The sequence below is a fragment of the Vicugna pacos genome, chromosome 32, assembly GCF_048564905.1.
Source record: "Vicugna pacos chromosome 32, VicPac4, whole genome shotgun sequence".
In the NCBI taxonomy this organism is placed as follows: Eukaryota; Metazoa; Chordata; class Mammalia; order Artiodactyla; family Camelidae; genus Vicugna; species Vicugna pacos.
Window position 1 is genome coordinate 17,235,552 of NC_133018.1, and position 23,514 is coordinate 17,259,065.

Consider the following 23,514-nt stretch of genomic DNA (forward strand, 5'->3'; position numbering starts at 1 on the left):
TATTGACTCGTGATGGCGGAGAGGAAACCGTGGCCCTGGCCGAGTCCTTCAGTAACAAAAGTTACCAGTAATAATAGTAATAGTAGTCATATATACGGAGCGTTAACTTTGCTCTTTTCTTCCATTAGTTCCTTTCTTTATGAAGTAGGCTTTTGAGGCTGGTAGGTATGTTCTTATCCCGTATTAACAGATGAGGTAACTGAGACTCTCAGAGAACTGAGCTTACTTGCGCACAGTTGACAAGTGGTCAAGTTAGAATTGGAACCCAAGTTTGTTCTCCTTACACGACACCAGCAACCTATCAGAAGACCCTGCAGGAGCTTTTGGTTAATCAAGTCTTGAGAGTTCCTCGTTCATTCATTTATTTACTGAGCACCGCTATGTACCAGGCCCAGTTGACCCTAGGGAAACAGTAGAAACAAGACACGGTGCCTGCTCATGGATCTTCCTTTCTGAAAACAGAAGCAGAAAATAAACAGGGAGAAATTCAGAGTTTGTGGATGCTAAGAAGAAAGTAAACAGGATGCTGAGGTAAGAGAATAACTGCATATGGAGACTTTTTCCAAGTAGATGATCAAGGAAAGACCCCCCCAGACGGTAACCTTGAAGCTGAGACCTCTGATGAATGAAGGAGCTGTCTACTGGAAATCCAAGGAGATTTCTGGGCAGATGAAACAGCAAGTGCAAAAGTCTTAAAGTGAAAGTAAGCTAAATGTGCATTTCTAACAAGTGCCCAGGTGATATTGACACTGCTGGTCCATGACCCATCCCTTTACTAGCAAGGTTCTAGGGCTCTCTTACTCACCCTCTTCAACCTTGAGACTCCATTTTCCATGCCTATGTCCCAGGCCCACATTTCTTGAGTTTAAAATAGCGCAGTCCTTCATAATGCCCCAGTTCAATTTCTTATATATCACTTTGGGCTGTTGTAACACACCTACTCAAGGGATACACAGTTGGTCTGTGTCGTCAAAGGGCTCACAATCTAAAGAAGGAAGCAGATTGAATACAGCATAGTATAGGCAATACACGGGAGTGTGTACTAAGTACAAAGTAATTCAAAGGAGGAAATGATGCTCTTGGCGCTGGGAGGGAAGGATACCTAGCATCCGGAAGGAAATGAGCTTTAAGTACCATTGCAAAGGAGACATAAGGGTAGGGACCCACACTGATGATACAACATGTTGTAATAAGTAAAGAGAGCAACAGTCTGTTTGCTGGAGTAAAGCGGAAAGAATGAGAAGCTCTATGAGTAAGTGCTCAAAAGAGCTGTGGAGTTATCAGATCCACAGACTAGCTGATGCTCCATTTCCATCAAGCTTGGTTCAACTTGAACATGGGTGAGAGTGTGCGAGTTGTGCGTGGCTGGTATGCAGTGCATTAGGAAAGGATAGGGCAGGGGAGTGGAGCGAGGGAGAAGAGAGGGGCTACATAGGATGAGAACAAGGAAAAAGGAAGCCCGCTGGGCTAGGGAAAGGGGATGATCTTGAGGAGACGATGTGTGTCTGAGGATGGGGAAGGGCAGAAATGATAGGCTGAACCCCATGTGATGTGTCACTCCCTCTTGGCCTCCCAAAATCTTCAGTAAGTTTTGCTTTCAGGCATGTTTTTGCTTTGGAAAGGATCAATCTAAAAAATTCTGAGTCCTGTTTCGAAGTTAGCATTGGGCAATAGCAAAAGCTGCCTACCAAGGCCCAGTCACGTTTGAGTTTCTGTTACGTGAATTTTTTTTTTTTTACAAAAATGGCAGTCTAACCCAAGAGAAATGAAAACAAATCCACTCAAAAACTTGAACACAAATATTCTTCGCAGCAGGATTTGTAACAACCAAAAAGTGGAAACAACAGATAAATGGATAAACTAAGTGTGATACATCCATATGATGGAATAGTATTTGGCAATGAAAATGAAGTACTGATGCATGCTACACTGTGCATGAACATTACACTAAGTGAAAGAAGGCAGACACAAAAGGTCTTACATTCTCACACACTATGATTCCACTTATATGAAATATCCAGAATAGGCAAATCCCGAGAGACAAAACAGATTAGTGATTGCCAGGGGCTGGGGTAGGGAGAGTGGATGGGGTTAGGGGATGACAGCAAAGGAGTACAGGTTTCTTCTTAAAGCAGTGAAAATGTTCTAAAATCTGTTGTGATAGATGCACAATTCTGTGAACATATTAAAAAAATTGAATTGTACTATTTAAGTGGGTGAATTGGTATGTGAATTATACCTCGCTAAAGGTATTTTAATGAGGAAAGGAGGTGGGGCAGGCAGGAAGGAAGGAAAGAGGGAAGAAAGAAAGAGTAAACTGTCTTTTCTCATGATAAACCAGTGTCTCAAACTTTAATGCACAGACGGGCCCTGAGGACCTTATTAAAATGCACATTTTGATTCATTAGGTGTGGGGTGGAACGTGGGGGTCTGCATTGCTAAGAAGCTGCCTGGTGCCGCAGAGGGTGCCAGCTGGTCCTGGACCACACTGATGAGTGAGTGTAGCCACCTCCAGGGTGCTCATCACCCAACAGCCCCTGCTTAGGGGATGGGCTTAATATCTACTGAGTACCATGTGACCCCATCCTGCAGCCACAGCTGACTGGCTCACGAGTGGACATCTGGGCCAAGCTGGGACCATCAGAGGCTCTGGGAAACTGAGACTGGAACATTAAGCCAGTTGTGGGTCATGTTGTTCAGGCCGAGCCAGTCATCATCTGCCTCATGAGTATTAAAGTGGTGAAAGCCAGTCTGCAGACAGAGGAGTAGGCCGCGGAGAGAAGCAGAAGAGCTCAGCATCCCACCTCTCAGGCTACTTCCTGTCCCCCATTCTGCCCCAGATTTCTCCCTTCTTGACAGAGTGATGTCTTGTCCCTCTGAATGCTGCCGAGTGGTCACTTGATGGACATTTAAGTTGTTTGAAGTCTTCTGCTATTACGAATAGTGCTCAGGAAGAACACTTAGGAAATAACACACTTTGTGCACTTGTCCAGTTGTTTTCTGGGATAAATTTTTAGCAGCAGATTCCTACCAGAAAACTCATACCAAGTTATAGTCTCCTATAGTGTGAGAAAATGCACTTTTTTTTTAACCTAACTTTCTATTTCTTAAATATAACATGGTAAAATTTGACAGTCTGTGAATGGAAAGTTCTAGCATTTGCTGAACTTGACTCAGCTCAAATCCTCCAGCCTCAGAGTTGGGAGGGGCCCTAGCAATCATCAAGGCCAACCCCATGCCCACAGTACAGCTCTGTGTTTCCACAGCATCCCTGCCGGGGCTCCTCAGCACCGCTGGAACATTTCCCTTGACCTGGCCTGAACCATCCCACATGCAGCCTTTTCCACCCATGGCCAGAGGACTCCCGCTTGCTTCCTTCACTGTTAGCTGACTGGCTCTGGTCTCTCCTTTGGAAGCCACAGAAACATCCCTCTTCTGGGACAGCTTCTCAGATGTCTCACTTGGCAGCTTTTTAATAAAGCATTTTATTATTGTGGTAAAAAAAAAATGTAAAACATAAAATTTATCATCTTAACCATTTCTAAGTGTATAGCTTAGTAGTTTTAAGTGTATTCACAGAACTTTTCATCTTGCAAAACTGAGGCTCTGACCCATTAAACAACCACTTCACTTAGTGGCCTTTTGAAGCCCAAATGGACAGTACGATTCTGAAAAGGCACAGTTTCCCAAGAATTAAAATATCTCATTTGACAACTGTGATTTCCCCTTTTCTAGCTGAGAAACAAGACACAGAGATTACCTCAGATGTACAGGAACATGACATTTGGATATAGATTTTTAAATAAATCATTAAACGCTCAGCTGATGACGATTTTTTTTTGTTGTTATTGCTGGAGGTGATATCCCCATCTCCACCCTTTACAATGGGATTGCAGAGAGAAGTCAGTAGGAGTCAGAAATGTGTGAAGATCAGGTGATGTCTTACTCTGTTCGAGCTGCTACAACAAAATGCCACGATCTGGGTAGTTTATAAGCAACAAATTTATTTCTCACAGTTCTGGAGGACAGAAGTCTGAGACCAGAGTGCCAGCGTGGTTGGGTGAGGGCCCTCTTCCTGGTTCATAGCGGGCATACGAGAGTCTCGGATGAGGCAGAGTAGGACCAAGAAAGATCACTGGCTTCCCTCACGGTGATCCTGTCACTCAGATGTTTGCAGTGTTGTCAAAAGCTCCTGCAAATTTTGTGTCAACGAGTTATCAAATGAAATTTCCAGAATTTGGTAACTGAAATGTGGTTATGTAAGAAAATATCCAGATAAAAATTCAAACACAATAAAGCATTAAGAGATAAACAGGCATGATGCCTGCAATTTACTCATAAATGGCCTAGAAAAAATATATATATACGGGAGGTGAGAAAGGGGATAAGAAGTGATAGAGCAAATGGGGAAAAATACTAAAAGTGGATGAATCTGGGTAGAGTATATGAGAGATTATTGTACTATTCTTAAAACTCTGTAAGTCTGAAATAACTTCAAAATAAAAAGTAAAAAGTCAAACAAACACAAATCTTTCTGAAAGAGGTTTTGTTCCCTCTCATATTAAGGAAATGAACGTTTCTGTGTGGAAAAATCAAAGAATGACCTCAAGTATTTTTTTCTAGAGCACTGGTTCCCAAAGTGTAGCCTCCAGACCAGCAGTGTCAATAGCACATGACACTTAGTAGGTACACAGTAAATATTTATTCCTGGGGCCACAAGATTGGGGGCCAGATTTATATCTTCCTGAAAAAAATTTTTACCATGTTTATTCCCTTTTCAAAAAAAATTAATAAAGTCAATATAAATAAATACCACTGCCCTTTCCTGATTTCCCCACCCCTGGCAACCGCCAATCTCCTTTTCCTCTCTCTGGATTTACCTCTTCTGGACATTTCATATACATGGACTGAGACAATCTGTGGTTTTGTGTCCGGCTTCTTTCACTTAGCATAACGGTTTCAAGGTTCATCTATATTGTAGCATGCATCAGTGCTTTGATCCTTTTTGTGGTTGAATAACATTACATGGATAGACCGCGTTTTGTTAATCCATTCATCTATTGATGGATTTTTGGGTTGTTTCCACCTCTTGGCTATTTTCTGAATAGTGCTGCTGCGAACATTCATGTGCAGGTTATGAGTTGTTTTGGGCACGTGTCCCTGGCCTCTTGGTTCTCATTGCCTGGCCTGCCAGATGTTGCCCGTGTTAAGTCGTGTCGTAGCGCTGTAGTTGTACAAATTGCCCACGAGGTGGCGCCTATGCTTAGAAAACACCTCATCAGTCGGTCCTCCAAGCTACATGAAAAGTTCCTTGCGTCCTTTATTCAGCCAGAATCAGACATTTTCTCTTGGGCACTGGGCAAGGATATAGGCAGAAACAGCAGCTTTACACCCAATACTCCTGTGACTGACCCACATTCACATACCCAGAGAGATTAGGCTGTTCATAACCTGAGAACTTTGTTCCTTCAGACAGCTGCCAAGGTTCTAATTGGTTCTTGTCACTGAAAACACAGGGGGATTAATAAGTCTAGGATGTCAAAATCAACATTATAGACATTTCTTAATAGCTAGAATTTCCTTTGTTATTCATCAGTTTAAAGAGCAGATCCTCTTACAATTACAGTGAGGCAAGAAACTACATTTCTCTGTTTTTTCCAATTCACCCCTAACAGGGTTTTTAGCAACACTGGAGTACTAAAAGGTTGGCAGTAACTCAGGAAGGGACTCTCCAGTATCTGTGTCCCCTCCTTCGGATAAGAGCACCAGTTTTCTTTTGGGATCCATCCCTCTCTTGCTCTCAGTCCAGTCAGACTAGAGGGGACTTCAGTCCTGGCCCCAAGGATGGATCATTACCACTCAGGTCTCAGTGAGTCACCACATTTCATCCCACTGTGGCCAGGATGTCACATCAATTGAACTAGTTAGCATGAACCTGAGGGTCTTTGCTGGAGCTGACAAAAAGGGACTTTCTCCTAGCCAGTGGACTTGAGCTTGGCAGGATGTAAGACTTGTTCTTGAGGGCAGTTGGTTGTTCTAAGAATCCAGAACCCCCCCCAGAACCGAAATTGGTATGGTATGGCCTGAAAATGAAGCCCACGTGCCAAAGGTAAACCCAAGAGATGGAAACATTTTGAACTTCTGAATCAAGCCATGGCCAAAGCCATGATAACATGATTTTGGGATATAGGAACCATTTTTTTTCACACTGGTTTGAATTTGGTTTTATGACACTTGCAACGAAAATATTCTTAAGTGATAACACTGTATAGAAAAACTTTCCTGAAGTAATGTCACTCTACATCATGAGAGATTTGGATTGAGTTGGTGGTAAGGTGAGGCCTAGGGAAGGCATCATCCTAAATCTTGAGGGTGCTGTTTTACCTTGTGGTAGAGATTGCTATTTGCCTCCTCAAATCCTTTTTCCTTTTTTTCTTTCGAATTAAGAACTTCAGTTTTAGCTAGATACACTGATGACCAGCAAAAAGATAAAATTCCTTATCCTTTTTTGCAGCTAGATGTGGCTATGCATCTAAATTTTGTCCAAAGACTTAAATGGAACTTTTATGTGCAACCTCTGGGAAGTTGCCTTATAGGGAAGAGAGTCCCACCTTTTTACCATCTTGCTCCCTGGAATGTTGATGTGATGGCTGGAATGTTAGCAGCCATATTATACCTTGAGGATGAGGGCCATAGTCTAGGGATGATGAAACATTGAAATAGTAGGAACCCAGGTCCTTTAAAGACTTTGTGAAGTCACTGTAATAGCCCCTGACTGCCCGTCTCTAGACTTATTTTACCTGAGAGAGAAATAAACTTTTAGCCTTGTTTTAACTATTATTTTTGCCTGATACACATGTGGACTGGGAACAAATCAAGGAATGGAAGAATCAGAATCTTGTAACTCAGTGAAAGAGACACCAAACCAGCTAATACAAAGTTAACACTAGACTTGCTTCCATAGTTCCTAATTCATTGTTCCTTCTAACCAGTAAAACCAAACATTAAATATATGTTTAGTGCATGGAGGGTGACAATGCCGCAAACAGTATAATCTCACAATTTGGGCATGTCCAGTCATCTTACTGTGACACTTCACTTCAGTGTAATCGCTTGTTCATTATTTCCATAGCTAGATTGTAAGCACTGGGGGCCAGTAATGTCACTGGCATTACTCTACTCCCTGAGGAAGCGGTTACCTAGCATAGTACCCGGCCTGTGGTAAGTGCTACTTACGACTTCCTGAAACAAGAAATAGATGAATGAATGGAGGGGAAAAAAGTAAAATTTGAAAAATCTAAACAAATTGCCAGAATGATTTGTTAACACATTGCTGCAAGGGAGTGGTCATCTCGAGTCTCCGCATTTATCTCCTCCAAGTTGGCTTGGGCAGTTCCCAAATCTTAACCATAGGTGTCAGAGAAGTAGTGAACTGAAGGTTATGAGTTGGTTCCGTCTGAACTGCTGGAGGGAGACTCTGGCACTGGGAGGTGCACTTAGTCCTGTTTCCCAAAGTAAGCTTTGCCCTTACTGAGATGATTTCAGGTAGTACGGAGGCAAACTTTGTCTTAATGATTACATATCTGTAAATTGTCCAAACCTTACAAATGTGGCCAAGAAGATAAATGCACCTGCTTTCAATGTTGTGCCAAAACACTGTTTAACAGGCTCACCCAATGATTTTCTCGTTCTCGTCCTAGGACAAGGGTCAGCAAACTGTGGGCCGGGAACCAAGTCCAGCCTGTGGCCTACTTTTGTACACCCCTCGAGCTAAGAATGTTGGGGTTTTTTCCCCCCATTTTTAAACGGTTGTAAAAACAAAAACTACAAAACAAATAAAAAAAGAATATGAAAATGAATATATGTATATTCATGTATGACTGAAGAATTGTCCTGTACACCAGAAATTGACACAACATTGTAAACTGACTATACCTCAATAAAAAGGAATTGCAAGAAATAAGAATATATGACAGAGATGTTTTATAGTCTGAAAAGCCTAACATGTTTATTATCTTGGCCTTTTATAGAAAAAAAGTTGTCAACTCTGCCCTCGATTATAGAAGTGTTTGAACTTGCTGTTAGCAAATTAAGAGCTCACGCTCGGTGACGCGACCTCTCATTGATAGATTTCTAATTGATAGTAGAACGGTAAATGATTTCTATCTGGTAAAAACAGAACGTTCATGGTTAGTTACTGTCTCTTGTTTTGTAGGACATTAAGCAGTTTTGTATCTAATGTAGCAATCTTAACCTAACATTCGTTTACTAAGATTTTGCCCACAAATTGCCAGTTACCCAAAGTGATTTTTGAACCTGCTTCAGCATCTCATTAATTAATGAGTAAAATCATTGACCTACATTCATTTTATATTCAATAGGAGTCGTGTTTTTAACTTTTAAAAATCAGACTTTGACGTGCATTGATTATTGCGTAGAGTAAATATTAAGTAGATAATAGTGGTACTCCCATTTACGTAAAAGGCATTACACAAACAGGGAAAAAACCCAGACTCAGACCTTCAGGAATTGAACTTCTGGCGAGAAGCCTAGAAAGAAGTAAAAGACAATATGAATACCACCTAGGGGGCGCTCTTCCCTGCCTGCAGCGAGCCGGGGCCCTTCTTGTCCCTCCGTGATGTCCCTACCTTATCACTCTCATTGCACCTGGCGTCTATATTATAATAATCTCTTTTGAGAATCTCTCCCCTCACCAGATCCTGAGCTTCTAGAGGTAGAGTGTCTTAGGCGCCTTATTTTAATCTCCTGGGAAGGGTTTATGAGAGACGCATGCAAGTATGAGGGGCATGACCTTTTCTTCCCAGAGGCCCAGCTTGGGCCGGGAGTCCCCTTTGGCACTCTCAGAACACCCTCTCCCTGTCGTGTCCTTATGTGTAACGTCGCTCTCCCCAGGTGGAGGCAAGTGCCGCAAGGACAGGGACAGACATTTCAGCTGACCTGGTGCCACCGTATACCCCAGTGTGTGGTGTGCCAGCTGGAGCCTAGGAGGCTGAGAGTAAGATGGGAGAGTGGCGGGGGCGCAAGGGGGGTCTCTGCCCACTGCCACTAGGTTCACCTGTCAAGGCACTGCGGTTGGTGCTTACCATCAAAGCTAAAATCCAGGTTCTTTCTATTGGCAGTGAATCCCATTTCACCTTGAAGCAGCATGAACTGGAATACCCCATTACTGGCGACTGGTCAGAAAATCCTCGTCTCCTCAGTGAGGCACACTTATTTCAGGTATGAACAGCTATAGAATGATTAGATTTGTATACATGTACAAAAATATGTACATATAATCTAAAGGATTAGGTTTACTTGTATTTCATTATTTTAAGTTCAGTAACATTGCTTTGCTTTCCTCTTTTTTATGACATCTTCTATTTATAGCAGTAAAATGCTTTTTTTAACGTATTTAGGTATTTAAACGTATAAGGTATTTAAAATTTTTTTTTACCTAGTAAGAGTCAATTTAAAGAAAAGAAGTAAATAATAGTGCAGGTATATGTATATATGACAAAAATTAAAAGTGAAGTGCTACTCAAATAAATTAGTCTTTAGTGGAGTAAGGATTGCTTATCAAGATGTGGCTTAGCCTGAGTGAAATAAGGCCAGGAATCAACCAGTGAGCTCCCTCACTCCCCCGACACTGTCTCCAAAAATGATACACGTGTGTTTTTCTTAGGAAAGGATTGAACTCTGCCTCAAATTCTTAAAGGAATCTGACTCAGACATGATCACAAACTTCACAAACCACTGATGTGATTCGACTCTCTTTGCTCCAATTCCATTGCTTACCAAGGAATCCTCTGATTCCTAATTTACCGATGATACTAATTTCTAATTTGCCAGGTCCCTTGACTAAAGGAAGGCAGTGTTCTGGATATGAGATTCAAAAGGTCTGGTTACGAGAAGCATAGACCTCACTTAAAATGAATAAATTGACATCTGGTTTTCAAATCAATCTGTTCTGAAATTGGTCCAGCAGGAATAGTGTCTCATTTGGTCTGACCAAGTTTTTGAACTTACAACACTGAGAACCAACCTTGGACATCAAGTGTGTCCTTCCTGGTTTACCTCCTCCTCTCTGAGGGCAGGGGCTGGGAGTCCTGTTTAGCTGTCATCCTCAGTGTCTGCCACAGGGCCCGCCATAAGTGGGCAGGCCAGAGGTATCAGCTGATCACACACAGGGGACCAAGGCTGTTTCTCCACGGTAGGGGAGGGGTGGCAGTTGTACACAGTGACGTAAGCATAGAGGGGGCGACATAAGCACAGAGGGGTCGACATAGTTTTGTGACAGCATCTCCTTCGGTTATTGAGATGGAGAAAGAATTACCCAAAAAGTGAAGAGCAACAGTGTTTTTAATGAGTTTTAGTTCACAATACAAAGCAAGGTGCTAGTTGTCACCCCAATGATAGTATAATGGTAAACAATGGCTTTTTCTTCCCCTATTAAGGCAAGTTACAGAAGTGTATGTATCATGTGGACAGGAGAAGACATTTGACCCTGAAAGCTAGTAGTACTGTTGCAGTTTAAAAGGTTTTCCATATACCCTTCACCCCAAGCCTACCCTCTTTATTGATTCAAATTCTGGAACTTTCTTGATCCAAGAGATCCTGTGGCAGAATTTCTTTTTTTGAGAGCTTTAGCACGTAAGGGTCATTTCTCTTGGTTTTGTTGCTGCGCGTTGAACTTTCCATCACTGGATGAGTAAGGAAGCCAGAGTGATTCTTTATGAGTTCTTCTGAGGAACTTTGACTGTGACCTGTGAAAGGGATACAGAGAAACTGTCACGTCTTCATGCTTCCCTGTGGTCTGCAGGCACCCTCAGCTGGGTGCTGCTCATAGCTTGGGCCGTCTTGATGGCCAGCTGCCCAATCCCAGGAACCACTAGGGTTGTGTTCTGCACAAGGTCACACTTTGCCTCCCCTTGACCTAGTCATTCTCAGCCAGTGAGGGGGCGGGGGTAGCAACTGTGCCCCCTAAAGGGCAGTGGGCAATGTCTGGAGACATTTTTGATTGCCACATTTGGGTGCTCCTGGCATCTAGCTAGTAAAAGTCAGGAATGCTGCTTAACATCCTACGTTGCACAGGATGCCTCCACAACAAAAATTACCCAACCTCAAATGTCCATAGTGCCAAGGCTGAGAGACCCTGACCTGGATCCACTGTGTCCCTCCACAAGAATCAGAGCCAGGAAAAATAACGTGCTGAAGCTTGCAGGTGTTTCAGTGTGTTAAGTGGGAAGATTCCAGATTCAGATGGATGTGGGCTTGAATCCCATATTTACTCCCTACTGAGCAAGTGCTTGACCTCTGTGTGCCTCATTCCCCCATCTGGAAATGGGATAATAGCAGTGTCGCCTTCACGGGGTCATTGTGAGCATTAAATGAGGTAACACACATAAGAAAGTCTAGCACAGATTCTGGCACCAAATAAACTCTCAGTAAAAATGAGTTTAAAGGAAGAAATTTTCTCACCAGTCCCCCCTTGCAAACTTGACTTCTCTTCTGAAAAATCTCTATTTTTGTTGGGATCATCATTTGAGTTCCTAAAGCTCAAAATACAGGAATCTTTATCATGAGCACTAAGCACAGTGCCTGGAACAGAGTGGGTGCTGGGCTGAGTCAGCTTTGCCGCCTTCGCCTGCATCCTCTAACCCTCTCAAGTCATCATCAAGTCCTGCCCCTTCTTTCTTCAAACACTTTCTCCTGCTTCCCCCAGCATCTCACTTCCTGAGGTCTCCGGCGTTGGCAGCTTGGCTTTCTCCACGAGTCACCTCGACTCAAGCCTCTCTTTTTCAGGCTCTCCCGCTGCCCTCCAGGTAGTGCTTAGAGACTGCAGATCCTCGGGGGCTCAGTCCTAGCCCTCCCTCCCCCATCACCACCACACACCTCAGTAAGCTCCGTAACTGCTGATGTGATGACCCGTTACAGGCCAGTGACACCCCAATGTCAGTTTCAAATCTGGGTCTCACCCCTTGTGGATACTGGGAACATTTCAATAAGCAAGCAAACATGTTTACTTTATTCCAGTGATCTTCCGGAGAGCACAGGTTGTATCTTATTAGAGCCACATACCACAGAAGGCTATTCCCAGACATTCCACTGTAGTGCTGAATGAAGAGCACGGTTTGCCTGTCGTAACTCTGCTCCCCCTTTCTCATCCTGCTTCCTCCCGGCTGGGCTGGTTCCCCTGAGCCTTCTGTTTTCCGATCCTAGAAAAGCCTGGATCCACCTACTTCTCTCTTCTTAAAATATCGCTTGTGAGTATGTTTCCTGGTCAAATTATATTTAGTGTTCGTTGTAAAGAGGAAATCATTTCCACTTTAGTATCTTTCCTGTCTTTTTCTAATTGATAAAGATATCTGAGTATCTACATATGTGCGTAGATAGTTTTCAAATTGGGCTTACACTGTGTACTACTTTTCATCCTGCTTTTTTACTTTAAAGTATGAGCATTTTCTACAGCAGATATTCTACAAAAATACTTCAACGGCTACTTAGCATTCCATAATTTATTGGGCATTTAGGTTACGTCTGTTTTGTTTGGTTTTTTTTCATGTTAGAGAATGCTGTGATGGGTATTTATGGAAATAAAGTTTTCTGGGTATTTCTGATTAATTCTTCAGGCTATATTCCTACTACTCAAATTGTAAAAGCAAAGGACATAGGTATTTTTATGGCCCTTGATATCTGATGGCTCATAGCTTAATTCTTTGTTTTGTTTTTTGGATTGGAGGTAATTAGGGTTTTTTGTTGTTTTTTGTTTTTTGTTTTTTAACGGAGGTACTGAGGATTGAACCCCAGACTTCATGCACGCCAAGCACACACTCTACCACTGAGCTCTACCCTCCCTGCCCATAGCTTGATTCTTTTTTTTTTTTTTTCATAGCTTGATTCTTATTAGGAGAATTTCCTTACTGCTTCGGTACACTAGGATTTTTCCTTCCTCTTAGGTTTTATAGAACTTGGTGTATAACAAAGCCCAACTAAGGGCCGTGTAGGCAAAGTGGTGGTCAAGTCCCTAGTTATTCCTCAGGAGACAGAGACTGGCTCTTTACCCTCTTCTGTAGCTTCCATGGCTTAAAACAAGAAACTCACAATAAACACTGATGGGCTCCGGCACAAAGGAGAGGGCTGGGAGGCGCCCATACTCACGGTTTTCACTTCAGTATACGCCTGCAGCCCATACTCTCCCAGCTCCCGGCCGTTCCCAGACAGCTTGTAGCCACCGAACGGGGACTGGGCCCCAAACACGTCATAGCAGTTGACCCTACAATTTGAGATGAGATTTCAGAAGTAACGACTGGGGGATAAGCATCATACCCCTCGGGCCTCCGGTACTGCTGTAAAATTCTGTTGAGGAAAATGGATGGGCAGAACCCTAGTAATACCAGTCACACAGGAGTAGAAAGCAAGCTGCGTGAAATAAAGCCGTAAGTCATCGCGTCCTTCCTGGTGAGTCACAGGTGGACGGCAAATAACAGGGTGCATCATGTGCTAGCTTCCCATATTAATGAGTCATCTCTGCTACTTTCTGCTAAGCGTTTTTGAAATTATTTTAATTATTAAATTTTAACTGAATTTAAAACTCACCTCTTTAAAGGTGTATAATTCAGTGCTTTTTAGCATATTCACAGTGTTGTGCAACCATCACCTCTGTATAATTCCAGAACATTTCTATCATGCCAAAAAGAAATCCTATACCCAGTAAGCAGTTACTCCCCATTCCCCCGCTTCTCCGGCCTCTGGCAGCCCCTCTACTTTCTGTCTCCATGGATTTGCCTATTCTGGACATTTCATATAAACAGAATCATATAATATGTGGCCTTCTGTGTCTGGCTTCTTTCACTTCGTATTATGTTTTTCAAGGGTCATCCATGTTCTAGCAGGTATCAGTACTTCATTCCTTTTTATGGCTGCATATTCCATTGCACAGATAAGCCACATTTTCTGTGTCAGTTCATAGACATTTAAGCTATTTCCACCTTTTGACAATTGTGAATAATCTGTGAGAATTCAGGTACACTTTTTTTGTGTGTAGATGTATATTTTTATTTCTCTCAGGTATATACCTAGGAGTGGAATTTCTGAGTCCTATGGTGAGTCCACGTTTACCTTACTGAGGAACTGCCAGACTTTTCCATAGTGGCTGTAACATTTTACATCCCCCCACCCCAACATGTGAGGGTTCCAATTTCTCCACATCCCAATCAACATTTGGTATTTTCTGTTTTACAAATTACAGCCATCCTAGTGGGTGTGAAGTAAGTGCTAAGCTATAGGATCAGTGTTACACAGGTGTGGGCCCTCAGCTCTGGTCTCCTGCCCTTGCTGTAGCTTGGTAAGGAGCCCCAGGCATCCATCTGCTTGCCCAAGAACAGCTGCGTGGGCACGTGTGCTGGAGGGAAGTTTAATCTCCTGGAGGAGAGGGGGTGGGAAATCTCTATCTGCTACACCAAACCCTGACTCAGGAGGAACCGAGCCCAGCACCCCAAGTCTGGGATGTGAGCACTGGACTCTAGAAGACCCTGGCTTGGGGATCTCTGCTTGGGTTGTAAGGAGCTGCTGGGAGGCACTTACCACACAGTGCCAGCCTGGAGGGCTTGGGACAAATAATTGGCCTTGTCCAAGTCCTTTGTGAAGACAGCTGCGGCCAGCCCATACTTGGAATTGTTAGCTCTCCCAACAACTTCCTCTATGGTCTTGAACTTCAGGATCTGCATCACTGGCCCAAAGATCTGGGGTGAGGAAGCACAGTGAGTAGACATGGCAGACACAGAACCACCTATTATCTAGCTTTCACAGTGCCAGCCAGATGGTTCCAGATGTGGTAATAAGCCCCTAGACACACGCTAATAGTTCCAGGGGAGACAACAGCTCCCGCACCCACTGGAACACAAAGGGTTCGAGGAAGCTAATGGAAGCTAGTTACCGTCTATGTGCCACGGGCCTTACATACCTTATCTTATTTCTAAATAGTCCTGCAAGGTAGAAGCCTGCACTGACAGGCTGCATGTAGATTTAGTTTAAAAGAAAGTCAGTCAGTCATTCAGCAAGGCACACACTAGACACTGAAGAAACTATGAACAAAATAGGGTCTCTGATCTCAGGATGTTCCAGGTTTATCCTACACGATCCTTGCCCTGTTTCTGAGCCAGTTCTTCAAGGAATCCTGGGTCCTTTTAGTGGGCAATGGGGTTCAGAAGCCAAAACACGAGAGCTAGGTGTGCCTGTTGCTGTTGGGGTGCGGCTGCTCCCAGCCCTATCAGGGGAGAGTCCCGGGGAACAGACTGTAAGTGACTGGAATCAAGTGTTGTACTTCTTTACCCTGATTCTGCATTTTAATACTACTTTACTTTGAATTATCCACGAAAGTGGGTGGCACTGTAGTATTTTCCCTTCACAGGGCCGCTAAAGGGCTTAACCCAGCTGGGGAAGTGGAGCAGGTCTTAACTCCACCAGGGCCGAGTGCACACGTCGGGTCCCCCTTGGCTCTCCAGTGTCCATAGAGTGTGTGGCTCCAGTAGGTGTTCAAAATTATTTGTGAAATGAACGAATGAATGAGATGAAGCTGCTGCCCTGCGTTCATGAGTGCCATGGGGGAGAAGGTCAAGGGATTCTCGCCACATAAAGTCAACCCTTTGATCTAGTCCAGTGTCCTGCTTACATGAAGGCCACGAGAAGGGCCAGGCAGAGTCATTCCTTGACTCACAGCCTGCAGGGACCAGAACACACAGGGCCTGTGGGCTGTGCCAGAGAATTCAGATGTTCTCCCCAACCGTGGGCAGCCGTGAGAGGCTGAAAAGGAGAGGGCCAAGATCAGAAGTGAATTTTAAATAATCTGTCCTAGGCATAGAGCCAGGATTTGGCCCGAGGCCCGCTCATGCGTCACAGTCTCAAGGTGCTGGAGTGAACTGTCCACTTGTCCTCCTAAGAACATTCCCCCAAGCTCTGGACCCATGCTAACCTCCTCTTTTGCAATGGTCATGCCATCTTGCACATCTCCGAATACAGTGGGCTGGATGAAGTAACCACGGTCAGCAGCCGCCCCTCCACCACACAGCAGCTTTGCCCCCTCCTCTTTCCCAGATTTGATATAGCCAAGGACCTTCTTAAACTGGGTTTCGTCCACCTGAGGGAGAAGGAGCCCAGAATTACAAAGATGCTAGAGCCAGACCTCTCCTATCTGTAGGCTTAGAACCACACAGGCAAGGTGACAGCTGGGAAATGGGACAGATCATAAACAAGCAAGGCCAAAAACATTTAAAGAAAGGTTCTACCAACCTCATTAGCCCTCAAAGAAATGAGTGTCAAGCCCACTGTTTTTATTTTTCAATAATGAGATTAATAAAAATGTTAAGTAGTAAGAAAATGCACTGATGGCTAGGGTATGACACACACTTTGTAATATTCATACACTATTAGAAGAACTAATACAACATGTCAGTTATATCTCAATTAAAAAAAAAGACTGTAAGCTGGTACAGCTCTTTGGGAAAGTGGCTTATTAATATTGGTCAAAAAATTAGATGTACAGCCAGAAAGAGAAAGAAAAATACCATATGATATCACTCATATGAGGAATCTAAAAAAAAAAAGGAAAGAAAAAGGACACTATGAACTCATCTACAAAACAGAAACAGACTCACAGACATAGTAAACAATCTTATGGTTACCAGGGAAAGGGGGTGGGAAGGGATAAATGTGGGAGTTTGAGATTTACAAATCTTAGCCACTATATATAAAAACAGATTTTAAAAAAAGTTTCTTCAGTATAATACAGGGAACTATGTTCAGTATCTTATAATAACCTTTAATGAAAAAATATAAAAACAAATATATGTATGTATGTGCATGACTGGGACACTGTGCTGTACATGAGAAATTGACACACTGTAAATGACTGTACTTTAAAAAAAATTTTTTTTCAAAGTTTCTTCTGTATAGCACAGGGAACTATGTTCAATATCTTATAATAACCTTTAATGAAAAAGAATATGAAAACAAATATATGTATATATATGCATGACTGGGACATGATGCTATACACTGGAAATTTAAAAAAAATTAAATGTTCATATCCTTTGACCCACCAGCTATTTAACTTCTAGGAGTTTTTATTCTACATGGGACAAAGGGACCTGAACAGGGCTGGTCACATCTTGTAAAAGCAAAAACATCTTGTAAAAGCAAAAAACAAAAACAATTCTGAGTATACATCCATAGAGGGACTGGTTCATATAACCAGCGGTACATCCATATAGCCTGTCATCATTAATAACAGACCTGTAAACTAGCTGACCCAGAAAGATAGCCTAAGATACTGTGTAAAGAGAGGGGAACGCTTGTAGAACGATGTATGTGATATAATCCTATTTTTGTTAAAACGAACATACCAAAATACAACTCTATGATGCCTATATGTGTGTGGTTACCTATGGGGAATGGACATGGAGGGGACCAAGACGGTCTTATTTTTTATTTTAAACTCTTTTTTTATTAAATTTTTATACACATTTGTATTACTTTAATAATTAAGCAGTCACAAACCACAAAGGAAAACAAGAGAGAAAAAGAGATGTTGGGATTCATAGCAGCGCTATTCACAATAGGCAGAAAGAGGAAACAATCCAAGGGTCTACCAGCAGATGAATGGATAAAGAAAATGTGGTCCATCCATTCAAAGGCATATTATTCAGCCATAAAAAGGAGTGAACTACCAAGTCATGAAAAGACATGGAGGAATCTTAAATGCACGTTGTTAAGTAAAAGAAGGCAATCTGAAGAAGAAGAAAAAAGAGCCTAATCTGAAAAGGCTACAGACTATGTAATTCCAACTATATGACATTCTGGAATAAACAAAACCAAAGAGACAGTGAAAAGGTCAGTGGTTGTAGGGGTTAGGGGCAGGGGGGGAGGGACAAAATGGTGGCAAACGGGATTTTTAGGGCACTGAGACTATTCTGGGTGACACCGTGATGGTGGATACATGCCTTGATTCACTTGTCAAAACCCACAGAAGGTACACCACCAAGAGTGAACCCTAATGCAAACTGTGGCCTTTAGTTAATAATAATATATCAATATTTGCTCTTCAAATTATAACAAATGTATCACACCAACGCAAGATGTTAATAACAGGAGAAACCAGAAGGTAGGGAGGGTAGGGGATACATGGGAACTCTATACTTTCTGCTCATTTTTCTGAAAAATAGTCTGTTAATTAAAGAAAAAAAAAAAAAAGGCTGCTGCCTTGGCCAGTCCCTGGAGCCTGAAGAGTGCACACCAGCAGGGCAGACACTCTCAGGTCAACAGAACCCACAGAGAGGCCGCAGTGGGCCCCAGAAGTGGGCTCAGGGCTGTGTGCAAGGGACTTGTGGGAGCTGGGAGCATCCCGGATCCTGTGGACTCTGGGAGGGGGTGGCTGGAGGAGGCCAGTGCAGGGCCCTGTGGAGAGAGAGACCCCTCCACAGGCGGGGTCTAAGGACAGTGCTGCAAAAAGGACCAGGATGTGAGAGGAAATGGTGGGGAGAGGCACTGTGTTTCTTTCTTTTGTAATTATTGACTATATTTTTACTGATTAAAATGAATACATGCTCATGGTAAAAAAAATTTTTTTTAATTTTAAACCAAACAGTTCAGAAGAGTATAAAGTGAAATGAAGTCCCTCTGCTACCCATACCATGGCCCTCCGCCCCTTCCCAGAGGAAACGGATTAACAGGTATGCATGTGTCTTTCTGGCAGATGAATTTTTATGGAAGGCCAAGGTCTAGGAAACATGCGTTCCCTTCACACAGACACTCCTAGTGTTTATTATGTGTATGTAATTTACAAAGGGCTTTCCATTATGAATTTCCACCTCAAGGCCACCCTGTGAGTTAGGAAAAGCAGGCATTATGAATGAGAATGGCTCAGAGAGGGCATGTGGCTTCCCAGGGGCACACAGCTGGTGCCTGGCAGAGCTGAGACTTGAAGCCAGGCCTGCCTGACTCAAAATCCAAGGCCCTTTCTGCTCTCCATGCTGGCTCCTAACACTAAAACCCACATGTAGCTGTCGGACTTACCTGAGGCCCCTGCTCAGTCTGGCTGTCAAAGGGGTTCCCAACCACACGAGACCTGGCCCGGGCAACACTCCGCTCCACAAACTCGGCGTAAATGTCCTCCTGCACAAAGGTCCGGGAGCCTGCACAGCAGCACTGGCCCTGGTTGAAGAACAGGGCGAAGTGGGCCTGCTCCACAGCCCAGTCCACTGGGGAGGCAGAAGGTGGCCGTGAGAAGAGGAGGAGGAGAAGCCTGGCCCCAGCGGCTGCTACCCTTAACCCGTTACCACCACCAACCGCGTCCATGCCCACCGGGTGCCAGAGCCTGTGCCGGGAAAGATAGGCTTGATCTCTCCCTTCTGAGTGTGGAGGCCGGGTGGCAGACAGGAAGAGCAGAGGTCATAGCCCACTGTGGTAATGCAGCCAAGGGGAGGAGGACTGCAGAAGTGACAGCTAGTGGCAGGCTGATACCAGACATCCCCCCGAAAACTCACTGTCAGCATCTGACATGATGATGTTAGGGCTCTTTCCCCCTAGCTCCAGGGTCACTCTCTTGAGGTTACTGTTCCCTGCAGCAACCTGGATTAGGTGGCCAACCTGTAGGGAAGCAGAAACAGACCAGCTCTCAGTGGGAGGAAAGAACCAAACGCTCTCATAGACACAGAACAGAAGCCCCCACAAAATGAAGTTGGATTACAAGAGACCTGGAGAATTCCACCCAATCTGGCCATTCACTTACCATTGCTGCACCACCCCTCTGAGCTCCTAGGATGACAATGACAGTAACGACAGGAGTAGAGTCACTGCCGGGTGGCTTCTGCATACTGAGTATCATCTGCACTGTGGTGAGTGCTTTGTGTGCATTACGTTCAGCCCCACAGCAGCCTCAGAAGAGGGCTGACCCTCTTCTTTGATTTAGAAATATGGGAGCTGCAGCTCAGAGTGGTCAAGTCACTTTCCCAAAGTCACAGAGCAAACGTGGGATATGGATTCACATTCAGACGGCCAGCGTCCAGAACCAGCTCAGACAGAACTGCTATCCTGCCTCTTTCACGCAGTGTTTTAAATGGTGTCTCTCAACACAGGGCAAGGATGGGGTACTTCTCACCTCCATGTTCCAAGACCCTGGCACAAAGCCACCCAATGTGCTGAATGAACACATGTATCTCAGTCAGGAAAGCCCCTTGGCAAGATTCTCAACATCCCCTTGAGGCACTGATTTAGGTAGTGACTAAGCAAAGAAAGGACCGTGTCATCTTGGCCATCATCCTGCCCTCCTGGAACCACCATTACTGCATACAGACTGCACGTTGGGAAGTATCTTTATCTCAGGGGGATCTGTTTGAAGATCACCTTCATTCAGCTATGCTGAGTGCCTTCTCTGAAGTCATGTGATGAAGCCTTCCAAGAACTCAAGGAGAGGGAAAAGTTACCTCTTTAGAAGGAATTTTGTCCCTGCTTTCAAGGAGATTATGTTTTGTTTGTTTGTGGGCAGGAGATAAGTAGGTTTATTTATTCTTTCGTTTATTATTATTTTTTTTTAATTTAACAGAGGTACTGGGGATCGAACCCAAGAACTTGTGCATGCTAAGCACGCGCTCTACCACTGAGCTACACCCTACCCTGCCTAAAGGAGATTATGTTTAAGGAATCATCAGGCATCTTATTTGTCTTTGTCTCTCAGGGGCCTAACAACAGAGCAGCACTCATTCACTCATTCATTCACTAGTTGAGCACCTACTCTGGGCTAGACCTTTGCTGAACACATCATAAGCTTTATCTCACTCATTCCAACCCTATGAGGTGGGAGCAGTTATTATCCCCATTTTACAGATGGGGAAATGGAGGCTTCAGGAAGCTGACTTGCCCAAGGTCGCACAGCTAAGTAAGTGCTGCTGAAACAGTGACTCCGAAGTGCATGGTCTTCCCCACTGCACCACATCTCCTGTCTCTACTACATAAACAGTGCCATCCGCATTTTAACACAACAGATGGAGCCCCAAAAGACATTGAGTGAATCACTGTATGTCATAATGACAAGGCTGGGATTTGAACTCATATCTGCCTGAAGTCCACCCTTTTTAAAAATTTTTTAAACCATATGCTACTATGATGAGTATATGAGTGTGTCTATTGACCCAGGCCTGTAATTGTTCATTTTTAGTTATGATCAGTATTTTTGTTACTATGAACCGTGACGGAGTGAGCATCTTTGCCTATGCATTTTTTTTGTTATTTTTTTAAAACTTTTTTCATTGAGTTATAATCATTTCACAATGTTGTGTCAAATTCCAGTGTAGAGCACAATTTTTCAGTTATACGTGAACATACATATATTCATTGTCACATTTTTTTCACTGTGAGCTACCACAAGATCTTGTATATATTTCCCTGTCCTATACCGTATAATCTTCTTTATCTATTCTGCATATGCCTGTCAGTACCTACAAATTTTGAACTCCCAGTCTGTCCCTTCCCACCCCCCTCCCCCTTGGCAACCACAAATTTGTATTCCATGTCTATGAGTCTGTTTCTGTTTTGTATTTATGTTTTTTTTTTCTTTTAAGATTTCACATATGAGTGATCTCATATGGTATTTTTCTTTCTCTTTCTGGTGAAGCCCACACTTTTTAATCACCAGAGCAGTGCCAGTCAAGAAGTCTGACACGGCAAAGGTGCTTTGACCTTGGGCAGGTGGTCAGCTCTGCGCTTTGTGAAGTCTAGGCAGTCTTGGTCTCTTTATCCCACATGAGATGCTGCCCCCAACCCCCAGCAACTGAAGTGTCAACCAATCCATGAAGAGTTCCACCTTGATGGTCACTGCTGGCGCACGTGGGGCCCCTCACTTGAGCTACTCAGAGGCAGTCTTGTGACAGACCCCCGTCATAGTACCCAGAGGCTAACCCTGAACGTATCATCCTTTGAGGACAGGGCTGCCTGAGCCAAACACACCACGAGCTTGAGGTCCTGGGGTGCCTTACCTCAGTGGAGCCTGTGAAGGCCACTTTGTCCACATCCTCATGCGAGGCGATGGCGGCCCCGGCTGTGGGGCCAAATCCAGGAACAATGTTGACCACACCAGGAGGAAAGCCAGCCTGTGGGCAAACCGCCAGGGACACTGGGAGTCATCCTCCTGCTCCAAAGGGCCTGGACAGAGGAATATGCCTCCCTTCCCAGAGAAACTGAGGCAGTCTGCCCAGGACACAGCTGAGCAGTCTTACTGGGTACTGCTCAGGAACTGTAAGTGGTACAGTGAGGAACCTGTTGTGTGGGGTTCCCTGTGCCCACCCCCCAGTGGCATTTACTTAGAACGATTTTCATTCTTGAAAGGGGTCTTGCAGTGAAACCCAATGCAAAAAAGAGGTGAAAGGGGCCCACTTCAGCCGAAGTGTATGAGGTGGGGGTCAGAGGGGCTCAGCCCCCACTTTGGGGCCCTTCCTCAGGACTCCTGTAGAGCAAGCCTGTATGGGGCATTTAGAGGTCAAGATGGACACAAGCCACGCACCTCCTTGATCAAGCTGGCCACATAGAGGGCAGTGAGTGGAGTCTGTTCAGCCACCTTCATCACAACCACGTTTCCAGTCGCCAAGGCTGGGCCCAGCTTCCATGCTTGCATCAAGAGCGGGAAGTTCCACTGCAATCAAGAACAGCCACTCCCCAAATCGCAGCCCAGAGCTGCCTCAGCAGCAGAAAGGACCAGCCCAGAGAGCAGAACTCCCTGTTCTCTGAACTCCCTGTGCTCCCCCCACAACTCAACTGTAGGTTTAAGACAGACGGAGGAGGCAGGTGGTGGATGATAATATTAGCAACCCACATTCATTCGTGCTTTTTACGTACCAGGCACCATGCTACATTGTCGAATGCACTCCTCCCTACCTCCCTAAAACAGCTACGGTGTTCACTTACGCTTTTCAGATAAGGAAACCGAGTCCCAGGGAGATAAGTGACTTGCCCGTGGTCATAGAGTTCACACAGGGCAGCACTGGTTGGCTTTATTAAAGCCCACGTCCTCAACCACTGGCCAGGCCACCTTCCAGCATCATCCACAGACCCTCCCACCTTGGCAATGAGCCTGCCCAAGATCGCTGCTTCTCACAGCACTCCTGATAATAAACCTTCATTTGTTTTTATGAGGCTAACACTCACCGGGATAATCTGCCCGCACACCCCCACAGGTTCATGGCGGGTGTAGCTGAAGTAGTCCCCATCAATGGGAAGGGTTTTCCCATGGTACTTATCAGCCCAGCCAGCGTAGTAACTTAAATTAAAAAAAAAAAATCCAAGTTTAATCAATGACCGTCAGGGACCCCTGTAAACCCTGGCAGAAAGATAAGATTCAAACTGGTCCAGGTGGGTCTTTTGGATAGTTGTCTCCGCTCTTGGCTTATTTCCAGAAAGAATTAACTAACTGCTAGGGTCACAGTAATCCATTCTAGGTAACTAACCTCTACACCTCAGTGTCATCCA

At 44.2% G+C, this 23,514-nt stretch overlaps 1 protein-coding gene and 1 long non-coding RNA gene across 2 annotated transcripts in view; one reads left to right on the top strand and one right to left on the bottom strand.

The window, feature by feature from the left end:
• LOC116276583 (uncharacterized) overlaps positions 1 to 23,514 on the top strand; it is a 25,611-nt gene continuing 2,097 nt past the window's right edge. The window contains exons 1-3 of the long non-coding RNA XR_004186060.2: positions 1 to 531; positions 9,141 to 9,240; positions 18,644 to 18,728. This is a non-coding gene — a long non-coding RNA (uncharacterized lncRNA). The remainder of the gene's footprint in view (positions 532 to 9,140; positions 9,241 to 18,643; positions 18,729 to 23,514) is intronic.
• The window catches only part of ALDH2 (aldehyde dehydrogenase 2 family member), a 27,561-nt gene continuing 14,391 nt past the window's right edge, over positions 10,345 to 23,514 (bottom strand). The window contains exons 5-13 of the mRNA XM_006204835.4: positions 23,194 to 23,305; positions 22,553 to 22,681; positions 22,029 to 22,142; positions 19,542 to 19,644; positions 19,072 to 19,256; positions 15,974 to 16,138; positions 14,587 to 14,744; positions 13,162 to 13,276; positions 10,345 to 10,766 (exon numbers count right to left, since the gene is read on the bottom strand). Of these exons, the coding sequence (XP_006204897.2) occupies positions 10,734 to 10,766; positions 13,162 to 13,276; positions 14,587 to 14,744; positions 15,974 to 16,138; positions 19,072 to 19,256; positions 19,542 to 19,644; positions 22,029 to 22,142; positions 22,553 to 22,681; positions 23,194 to 23,305 (1,114 nt within the window). The 3' untranslated portion in view covers positions 10,345 to 10,733. The remainder of the gene's footprint in view (positions 10,767 to 13,161; positions 13,277 to 14,586; positions 14,745 to 15,973; positions 16,139 to 19,071; positions 19,257 to 19,541; positions 19,645 to 22,028; positions 22,143 to 22,552; positions 22,682 to 23,193; positions 23,306 to 23,514) is intronic.